Source organism: Pteropus alecto, unplaced genomic scaffold (assembly GCF_000325575.1).
Source record: "Pteropus alecto unplaced genomic scaffold, ASM32557v1 scaffold220, whole genome shotgun sequence".
NCBI lineage: Eukaryota > Metazoa > Chordata > Mammalia > Chiroptera > Pteropodidae > Pteropus > Pteropus alecto.
In genome coordinates, this window is record NW_006430043.1 from 2367583 (window position 1) to 2378599 (window position 11017).

The 11017-nt window shown below is 44.2% G+C and overlaps 1 protein-coding gene across 3 annotated transcripts in view; it reads right to left on the minus strand.

Annotated features, from left to right (window-relative positions):
• Nucleotides 1-11017, minus strand: part of ACVR1B (activin A receptor type 1B) — a 29632-nt gene that overhangs the window by 8547 nt on the left and 10068 nt on the right. Inside the window, exons 2-6 of one of the 3 annotated variants that reach the window (XM_015588630.2) lie at nt 8140-8420; nt 7100-7220; nt 3964-4194; nt 1309-1476; nt 131-287 (exon numbers count right to left, since the gene is read on the minus strand). In XM_015588630.2, the coding sequence (XP_015444116.1) occupies nt 131-287; nt 1309-1476; nt 3964-4194; nt 7100-7220; nt 8140-8355 (893 nt within the window). In that variant the 5' untranslated portion in view covers nt 8356-8420. Of the gene's footprint in view, nt 1-130; nt 288-1308; nt 1477-3963; nt 4195-7099; nt 7349-8139; nt 8421-11017 lie in introns of those variants that run through there. The other 2 variants (XM_006904577.3, XM_015588637.2) reach the window with 2 other exon arrangements.

Genomic DNA, 11017 nt, shown 5'->3' on the forward strand with positions numbered 1-11017 from the left:
TAATTGGAAGCTGGAGTTAAAATGAGTCATCCGTCTTTTTTCTACACCTTCTCCTGTGCAACGGGAAGGGCCACACGTCGACTGCTCGGAACAAGTGTAGGGCACGGACAGAGGCCCAGGGACTTCCTACCGTTTGGTTCCCACTCTCTGATTTGGAGCAATGTCAATGGTATCAGTGACGGCATCGTGACGGACAGCCAGGCCCAGGTCTGCAATGGCGCACATGCCGTTTTTCTTCACCAGGATATTCTTTGACTTTAAGTCTCGATGAGCAATTCCAGGTTTCCCTGGGAAAGAAAAAACAGAGATCTTTAAAGAAAGGTAGTAAAATGTGTTAAAAACACAGACTCTGCAGCCTGACTGGGTGGGTTCAAGTGTTGCCTTTGCCACCCACTAACCCTGGAAAAGTGACTTAACCCCTCTGTACTTCGGTCCCCTCAACCATAAAACAAGACTAATGCCAGTACTTACTTCTTGGGAATGCTGTGAGGATTAAATGCACTCATGTAGGTAAGTAAAGAGCTTAGAAAAGCATAATATTAGCTAATATTACTATTAATACTACTACTACTTGCCTTTCCAGAACTAATATGCTCTAGTATTGAATTGCTGAGGAATTCAAAGAAAAGTTGCTGCTTTGGCAATTAATAGGGATTGCTAATATCACCACAGAGGCTGGGAACAGGCCCAAACTTTAATGGCTGGTTTTCTGTCATGACCAGCAAGTGCTGTTGCCCTGGTCAGCCAGGCATCAGGGAGCACACCTGCTACTGCGACAAGATCCAGGGTTTCCCCAAGAGCCGCTGTTACAGTCAACCAGCAGGGATGCCTGAGGTCTTTCCTCCCGCAAACCTTCCCAGATTAGCAAAGCCCAGTGTATAATCCACCCAGCAGTCTTTAAGTCAGCTGTCCCCAAAAATGAATGTGTGAAATGACTGAACTGATGCTTCTGTTCCATGAGTCTGTTCAATCTTCTTAGTTCCATTCTCTTACACGTGCACTACGGGCTTCTGAGATGATCACTCAATGAACACTAGCTCACCAACCAACATCTAACGTGTCAAGCCATGGAATGAAAAATAACTGAACATTTGCTTTAGAGTCCCTGAGGGAATTCTGAAGACAGGTGGGGAAAAAAACCCATGAGGTTTTTTTACCTTTCATACAAGTAAAGCTCAAACCTCTTTCCTTTAGATTACAGTTCTTAGGTCCACTTTTCTCAGTTAAGGAGTTTTGGGAACTAAATCAGGGTGGTACAAACTTTTAAAGTCTATCCAACTATACTGTCTCTCGGCTGGGTCCACTCACCTTGGGTGCCCACGATCTCCATGTGCAGGTGTGCCAGCCCGCTGGCAGCAGACAAGGCCAGCTTAATCATCCCCTCAATCGTCACGGTGTACCGGTTGAGATAATCAAACAGGGAGCCATGCTCATGATAGTCCGAGACAAGCCATAGCTGGGTCCAGGTGCCATTATCTGCAGAGAACCACAGAGGAGTTCCAGAAAAGACACAACCACAGAGGTTAAGGCAGGAAAGGAAGACTATGTGTACCAGACAGACTCCAGTTAGATTCCTGAATTCCTGCTTCTTCCTTGCACACCTCCTGCAGCTCCTTCTATGCCTATTTCATCTACAGGTGTCTACCAGTTCTAGGCTCCAGGAAGGTCAGAAGAACACTTCTTTCTTAGACTTGCTCCCTTATTTCTTGCAGGTGGCTACAGGATTCTTTACAGTGCTCCACTGTTACACCAAATTTGAAATATAAGGCATCCAGGAGAGGAGGAAGCATGTGCTTAGGGAAAGTAACAGGTAACACCTGCAACACTGCTTTTGATTCTGAAGAGAGCTGCTCATCCACACATTAGCAACCACTACTGGTGCATCCACCACTGCCAAAGAGAAAGCCTTCGCAGGTCCTCCTCAGTGCTCGAAGACCCTTTGAGCACAGCCTACCCTAGCACCAGTCTCATTTGTAGCATTTCTTTCCTAAGTGCATTGTTCCAACCAGGCTATGAGCTCTCTGTGAGAGCAGGAAAGGGCTCCTTTGTGCATTAATGTATTCCAGGCCAAAAAACCACTTTTTGATACATGAAGAGCACACGTCCAAGTATTCCAGAGAGGTCATCTTAGCCTCAGAAGAGCAATGGAAGGTGGACAGCATACACTTTTATACATGGTGTGGGTGTATAAGAGAGCACAGTGGGAAAGAGGAGGGGGAAGAAGAGAGAGAGAAAAAAAACCCCAAAAGCTGGCAATCTAATTAGGTTATGCTGCTGTCAACAGGAAAATTGGAAAGTAAATTGAGATCTCCTAAATTCCGGGCTGGTGCTAGTTCCAGGACTCTACACTATACGTATCATGTTAAAAAGGCAAGAATGAAACAGTCTGATTTTCTCCTCCCCTGGCCCTAATGTGGGTTTCAACAGCCAGATCCCTTCTCACACAGCTGCCAGAATCAATAAAGGGAGTGGCTCCTGGAAAAACACCAATCTTGACTTCTCTGATTACAAACAAGGGGTCCACCCAACATACCCCTATTATACTCCAACCAGCCCCAAGTCTTGAGGGCCCTGCCAGTATGTTAAAAAGGAAGACTATGTTGATCCTTTAAAATATATGTAAGGTTTAAATCTTATCAAAAGGTGAAGCTGTTTTTTAAAAAAGGAACAGCTTATTCATAAAGAGTAAAAAAATTCTCTCTTCCTCTTCTTCCTTTGTGTAGAGTCTAACACTTTTCAGCTCAGGAGCAGATGAGGTCACTATAAACCCCCATAGCAATGTGGGGAATGAGCAGTTGTTTTAGGAAGGAAAAATAAACACTTAGCATCTTCCATAGGCTTTGTAGACACTAACTTCTAAAAATCGCTGTGGGAGCAAACTGTTGCAACTGCCAGAGAGACTCTTCCAAACTATAAAACCATCACTGCATGGTCTATGACTTTAAGCGCACTTCCTGCCTATGTGTCTGTTGTCCCCTCTTCCTGGGAGCTGTGAAGGCAGGAACTGTCTTGTTCTTATGTGTGATGATGCAAGCAGCTGGCAGAGGTCCTGGCCTGTAGTCATCAATAGATGTTACTGAACTGATAAATGAAATTTCAGTTACTACCCACTATCTCAGAATACAATCCTCTCAAAAAGGCCCTCGTAGTCTGGCCTCCATTACCTCTCCACCATCTTTTGCTATATCATGACCATCCCAAGTCACCTGCAGGTTTCCAAACACACTTCACCTCTGCACGTGCGTCGGGAGTGCCTTTCTATTGGTTTTCCTTCCTGACCGACTCCTGCCACCTTCGCCTCAATCAAGCTTGTGTGACCTCCCTGACCCCCACCTCACTCCCAATTTTGCTCACTAGAACAGCCTGTTGTTTTATTACTTCCTATAATCAATCATTACTTTGTCTCTTTGCTAGTCAGTGAGGTCCTCAAAAATGAGGACATGCCTGGTCAAACAAGAGAGACTCAAAAATTAAAGCAAAAATGAAAGCGAGAAAGGAGAAAATAAGAGACCTTGGGTACAAGTGGACTCAAAGCTGGGCCTGAAGGCCATGAGGTAACACTTTAGGGCAGAGAGGTCATCACCAGGCTGTGCTCACTCCACCACAAACATATGCTGCTGTTATGCCATAGAATGTGGACTACACACTTTTCTGGGGCCATCCTCTCCTAGGGCCCCTCAGGGACTACCCTGGGGGTGGGTTTGGGAGTGTCGTGGAAGGGAAACTGAGTAGGTAGGACAAGAGATTTACTTGTTCATCTGTTTAATAACTACTTATTTTCTTGTTTAGTGATCTGGGTTTCTATACAAGCTTTTTGTAGAAGTTTGAAAACTATTACCTTATTTAGATTCTTTCTATGGGTAATAACCAAGAAGGCAAACAGAGCTGTGCTATCCCCGGTCACCTCCTCCATCTGGGGCCATGGTTGGCTTTAGGACACTGTATCCAAACCCAGCTCTTTACCTTTATTGTCAGCAGCAATAAATCCAAGAATGTTTTCATGGCGCAGCATGACTGTCTGGTATATCTCTGCTTCTCGGAACCAAGACCGTTCTTCACGAGAAGAGAAAATTTTCACAGCCACATCGCCACCTCTCCAGCGGCCACGCCACACTTCTCCAAACCGGCCCTTGCCAATAATCTCCTGTAAAACGATGGTTCGGGCCACTGTGCGCTGGACGAAAAGGGGTAATCCTATGGACAAAAGAATAGAAAGAAAGCTGACACTGTAAATTTGCTAAACTTAGTAACTCTCTTATTGCCATACTGGAAAAGCCCTTCCCACACTACCTCATGCTACACTGGTCCACTGACCATGGAGAACTGCGACTGCCCCTGCACCATATCCAGGTAATCCACCAGGGAGCTAAGCCAGGACCCAACAGAGTGAGTGAACACAGAAAGGGAAATGCATAGGATTATCTATTCCTTATCTAAGCAATTTGTCCTCTCAGTGAGTGTAGATGACAGATTTAAATATAAATGTCTGACCAGATTTACCAACTCTACAGCCAGCCTCTTGTGGGCCAATCCACCCACATCTGCCTTATGTTAATGGAAGAAGAGGGCAAAAAAAATGAAAGTGAGAGCTTGAGCACTGGAGTGCCTTCAGGCTGCTCTGTTCCTTGGCCACTAGAGGGCAGTGCTGTGTGGACCATGAAAGCCAAATTGTGGCGAGGGCATTTAAGGTTCCCCCCTTTTCTGGAGATCAAAGTTCGGCTCGAGTGTGACGCTCAAAATGTAAAATGGGAAACTATCATGCTTATTCTAAGATTAATTTTACTGTCTTTACAAGACTCATTTATCAACTCTCTCGCAGCCTCTCCCGACAGATAAATACATAAATGTTATTAATCCCTAACTCTTGTGGATGTGAACTACCATTTACTGTATGCATACTATGCATTAGGCACTATGCTAAGGGCTTTACATAAATTATCTCATTTCCTCTCAACCACCTATAAGGCAGGTGTTGTTATCTCCATCTTACTGATGAGAAAACTAAGGCTCAAAGGGGACGATTAAGTAGTTCATTCAAATTCATACAAACAATAAGTGGCAATGCAGGGATTGAAATCTAGAACTGTGTAACTCCAAGGTTCATGTTTTTACCTACGACAGTATAGAACCAGCAAAATGTTTCTCAAACTACATCCCTTTTCCCCATCCCCTCTGTGCCCTATCCTAGTTCTGGCCCTTCTTTAAAACACTTCTAACTGGTCTTTCTGCCTCCCATCTCACCCTGCTCCTGCCTTGCAGCCCACACACAGCCCCGCCTCACCCTGCCCATCCTCACAGGAAGGTAGTAAATGAATGAACTCACCCTCCACACCACTGCCAGAAATCTTTCCCCAGAAAAATATGGACATTTCTTTTCCCACACGAAAACTTTCAGGAGATGCCTCTCGCCTTGCCAGACAAAAGCACAGCACTCAAGGTCCTTTCTGCCTTCATCAGTCTGATGCCACCACCCCCAGCATGGGTGCACCATGCCGGCCTTTCTACCATTCCCTAAACACTCGGTGAACTTTATGCCTTTCTGTCCTTTTACTCAAGGGATTTTCCTTGGCCTGGAAAGTTCTCTGCCCTCTCATCTCTCTTAAAACTTTGAACTCAATCTTCAAAATCCTCTAAAATAGTCCTCCTCTGTGAGACCCTTCCCAACAATCCCTGTCTCTTCTATCTAACCCTCGTTGGGCCTCTTTCTCATCATTTTACCCTATATCACCCAGAGGGTAGTCAATTCATATATTGTTGATATGAACTGAACATCACATAAACAACAAGGACTTATTTTAAATCTACAGTATTAAAACTCCAACACTTTGGAAGCTCTGCATATTCTGGATTAAGAATGGACTAAACCATCCAGAGAGAAATAGTTATTAATCATTTTACTCCAGTAACTGCATGGACCTTCCTGAGCCTCTCAGCCGGTCCTGATCTTAAAAAAGACTCCAGAAAACCCAAGCTAACCTCTTCTAGCAGAAAATTCAATCACAGAGTCAGTCAGGCAGTTCTAACCACTGCCCTACCTCTTTCAGCAAAGAACAAGCCATATATTTTCTCTCTTCCTAAAAATATGCAGCTTTTAAATATATCCATCATTTTGGCACTCTCTACTGCAGAGCTTAATAAAGGCAAAACACTAAAATTCAAGAGATGTCACAGCTCAAAGTATTCCTTGTGCTCAAGGAGGAATGTCTGGTCATGACTGATGGCATAATTTCCATACAGAAGTCTTGTCACATGGCAAAGAAACATACATAAGCACAAAATTCTCACAAATGTGATTCTATATGTTTTAGCTAGAATGGCAACAGTGACCTTTGTGGATCTTTTTACAAGGACAGACTACCACCATCACTAAAATAACTGTTTATCTTCATAAGATGACTCTTTTGCAATTAATATTCGCATCTGATAGCTAGCTGAGCTATATACCCTGGGGCCTGAACAACCCAATTCCCCTTATCCTAAAATCTGGTCTCACATCAAGGTCCAGTGTTCGGTTCAATTCCTTCGTCTAAGAAAGACGTGGTTACCAACAGGCAGTACAGAAAATAGTGCTAATGCCCTGCTGAAAGCCTAAGCTGCCTTTATTTAACCCCCGCCCAAAAAGCCCTGGGCAACTGATACAAGTCAATGATTCACCAAACTCCAGCTTTCAGCTTTACTCAATGTCCTTAAACTCCCCTTGTGGTTGCTCAGAGATCAATGATTAGCTGTCACCACCTAACAGGAAAGTGGCACACTCCTGTCTTTCAAAAGGGGCCCTTAAATTGAGCACTCCATTGCTCAGGTGGAACCAGGTGAATTTTAATAGATGTATGGTTACAGGACTTGAAGAGAGGCAGAATTTCTGAAATGGAGAGTTTTACATTTGACCTTTGGAATCCCAGGGAGTGAAAGATTTTCTGTGAACTCATTATCTTATCTTATTACTGTCAGACACCAAAAGAAGGGGAAGTATGAAACCAAATGACTCAGTGCTGCTAGAAACAAGTGCAAAAGCCCAGCCCTTTTCACAAACACTCTATCCTGCTGGGAAGCAGTAATGAAGGCCAACAACAGACACGAGGCCTGAAGAACTCAGTACCTGAGCCAGACCCCGACGTGGAGAGATCGTAGACAAGATCCTGGAGCGTCTTGTCTTTGGAAAGACACATCTCACATGAGGGATCCTCCATGTCCAGCCTCTGGCGGTTGTGATAGACACGCTGATGATAGTTAATGACAAGGAAAACAATGATGATGATGAGAAACAGGAGGAACACTGGGCCGGCAATAATGCCGACCAGCTCCACAGGGCCCCACATGGAAGGATGCTCAGGCTCCTTGAGGTGACCTGGGTTAAGTGAGAGAAGAGAGGGAAAGAACAAAGAGTAAAAAAAAAAAGAGAATGTGTTGGCCTTATTTATCCCTGACACAACCCTCCAAGTGCAAATTTCCTTTCCTTTGCCTCACGTACAAGGTGTCCTTGACCTCTCTGCTCTTACTGGGCTACTTTGTTTGCCTGGATGCTCTCAAGTGCAAACCTCTCTGGTTAAGAAGCCCTTTGCAGCAGTCTAACCCATAACTCATTTTATAATTTCAGAGCATTTCATGGTACTATTCCCACCTCAGCGCCCCAGACAGATGCCAAGTTCTACTCTTCAACTTGTAACAGCTTCTTCAAGCTCTGCTCCAGTCTTTCTCCTCCTGTTCTGATCTCTCTAGTAATACTTCTAAATGGCACACTTGCGAAGGGGTGGGATCTATTACTTTTCAGCTTTGTTCAAAGTCCTTGCCCAATTCTAGCCCTTCTTCCCATTTTGCCCTCATCCCCACCCCAGCAGTTCCCTGCACACAGCTCTGGGGCTGCCTCCTTCAGCATCAGTCTCATACGATCCCCTAGGATCCCTGCCTAGCTCTCCCACTCCTCAATGGCTGCCTATGGCTGTTCGGCCACTATCCAAAATTCAGCTTTCACCTCTGGGACCAACTTGACAATGTCTCCTTCATCTTCTAATCTATGAACCTGACGTGAAAGGAATCCTATTCCCTGCCACCTTGGGGAACATCAAAAAGAATCCTTTACCAATCATCAAAGAGAGTGGGGAAAGATTAGAGAAGGATGAAATGACAGGGGTGCCCTACCTCCGAGATGAGCCAATAGTCCAACAAGGGTGTCCACTCACCACTGGGCACCCTCAGGTCAATCTTGTTGCAGAAGTCAGTGTAGCAGCAGTGGGTGTTGCGAAGATCCTCCGAGCTCAGGCAGTAGAAGGGCTTCCCAGCGGGGACCAGCTCCACTTTGGGGATGCAGGTGCGCACATGGTGCTCCATCCCATCCAGGTTGAAAATGGAAACCATGCAGGCCCCATCTGTTTCACATGTGTAGTTGGCCTGTAGGCAGCTGGTGCATGTACACAGCAGAGCTGCAGGAAATTTGGGAGTAGACACTGACATCAATGATCAGATCTTACCCTAGGTCCTTCTCCAGATTTAGAATATAATCCCTTAGCATACTTGTTCCAAAATGAAGAGCTATTATAAAGACGGGGCCAGAAAGATATCTTCAATGAGGGCACAACCTTTTCACCTGTTTATTCAGCTCACAAGTAAAGCTTTCTAAGCTTCACCATTTTCCTCTAAGTGCTCTACTTTATGCCTATGAAGCACAGAGAAACTACCTTTTGAACTTTGCCTTAGACTTATTACAAATTATTTTGTGGCTGGGAAAGGTTTTCCTTTAAATTTAAATGAGAGGAAGGCACCTTCCCTTTGGAGAATATAGGTCTCCACGCTCAATACACACACACTCCATCCAAAACTACCTAGGGTTCCTTGGTGCCATCATCACCCCCATCTCCTTTCTCCAACACTAGGTATGCCCAGTTTCCTGAAGGCAGTATGAATGCTCTCACACATTCTCTTCCTTCAATGCTTTTTTTCCTAGCTAATTCTTACAAATCCTTTAAATTCAGCTTTAAAGTCACTCCCTTTGAAAAGCTTCCCCTGACTAGTCCAACGCCCTCTTCCTGCAGTCCATGGCAGGTGTCCCTCTCATGAGGGACAAAAACAGTATACTCCAAAGAGGATAATATTAGTGGCTACCTCTTAAAGTTATTGTGAGGATTAAATGAGCTCAGGCATAAAAAGTGCTCAATAAATTTAAACCACTCTGAAAGGACTCTGAAAACACTTTAAAGGGTGTGTGTGTGTGTGTGTGTGTGTGTGTGTGTATAAAATCTTTTTTTTTTTTTTCAAATAGGTAGTATATGCAATCATTTCTGAGACTAGTGAGTCTTGCTGGGTGTGTATTATACATAAGTGTGCACTGTTGACAGGAAATTACTGTAAATGAATTTGGTACCTCTGAAAGTAAATTCAGCAGCCCTGGAGTCGGAAATCCTTTATCAGTCTAACAAGAATAGCACAGACAGCAGCAGTTGGTTCTCCCCAACACTGTCTCCCAAGAGCCTAACCTAGCCCTGACCTCTCTGTATGGGCAGGAGTGTGGCTTTAGCCACTAGAATACTTAAGTTGGGACTCACATCCCTGAATGAAAAAGCTGTCAATCACAGTATGAAGGTGGTAGGACTCACCCAGTCCTCAGTTGGACACTAAGTGGATGCTACTTGGATACCAAGTGGGAATATGTTCAAACTAAGGCCTCTGGACAAGAGACGTATATGATCAGTTCCATGAAAAACTAGCCTGTCATAACTCACCCCTTTAGGCTGTAAACAGTCTATCTTTGTCTCTTCCTCCAAAACACTAGAAGACAACTCTTGGCTTTTCAAATCCAAAGACAGATTCTAAATATCTGTGTGTCCAACCCCTCCTTCCTTCAGCTTTCTATAAATGACATGATCCCTTGCCATTCCCACACAAGGAAATAAAGGAGAGACAGCTCTGACAGGTAAACGGGCAGTGTAGATCTTCACTGTATGGCCTGTAGTATTTTTTCCACAGTATCTGATCAGATCCTTTTCTTCTGGGAGAAATTACAAAACATGCAGCTACCTGCTGAAGCATTTGGGTAGTGTTACGTTTTAAAGGCAGGAAGTTTAAAGCAGGTACCCTTTAGAACTAGGATCCAAATCATAAAAGGAATTTTAAAAGTAAATTCTTCCTTAATTTCAATTCCAACCCTTTTAGACATGAAAAAGAATAAGGAAACTCATTTATTTGCTCCCTCTTTCATTCCTCTAGCTAACTTAAAAGTTACTTCTGCGACCTTCCAAATACTTAATCCAAACCTCTTTTACTCATGCTGAAGCCCTGACTGTTAATTCAGGAACGCTAATGCCCACTCCTCTTTGTGTCAGTGAGAACATTCAGGCATGAAAGGGGTTGCCCATGGAACACACACCTCTCAATACATGCACCAAAACGTCCAGCAAAGAGAACAGCATTGGGTCTATTTTGGGAAGCGAGAAGGGAAAGTGAACAACTCCAAGAGGGCTATTCTGAGCACAGTGGGACACACAGGCCAGACCCACAGCCGCCTTTTGAAAAAAAGCTCACTTCGGAGTCTGTCAATTAGCGGGCAGGAGAGCCAGGAGTCTGAATCCAGACACTTCTTCTCCTTTCATTGGTTCACAGCCCCTTTCACAGTGATTCATTCTGGAGAATGAACACACCCACACGTGGCTCATTATTTTTGGGAAGTACTTAAACAATCCTGGTGTAAGACAGGAAAGAACAAAAGTGGTGAAATCTATGCTAGACGGGACTAAGAACGGAACTGGGAGCAGGGCCATGTGCGTTTGTGATAAGGAATTGAGCAAGCCCCTGAATTTATCTGGGCCTCAGCTGCCCAACCAGAAAATACCATTTATCTTACAGAAATGGTATAAAGATTAGCCGAACATCAGTAAGTGCTCTGGGTACTCTGAGAAAGACTCTCTCTGCACCCATCTGTGTACGTCTATATATTTTACAATGAGTGAAATGTCTGAAAAAGATCTATTTTTAAGATAACTATCACTACTGCCTACACCCCTGAAAAGGTTTCAGTTACTATCAC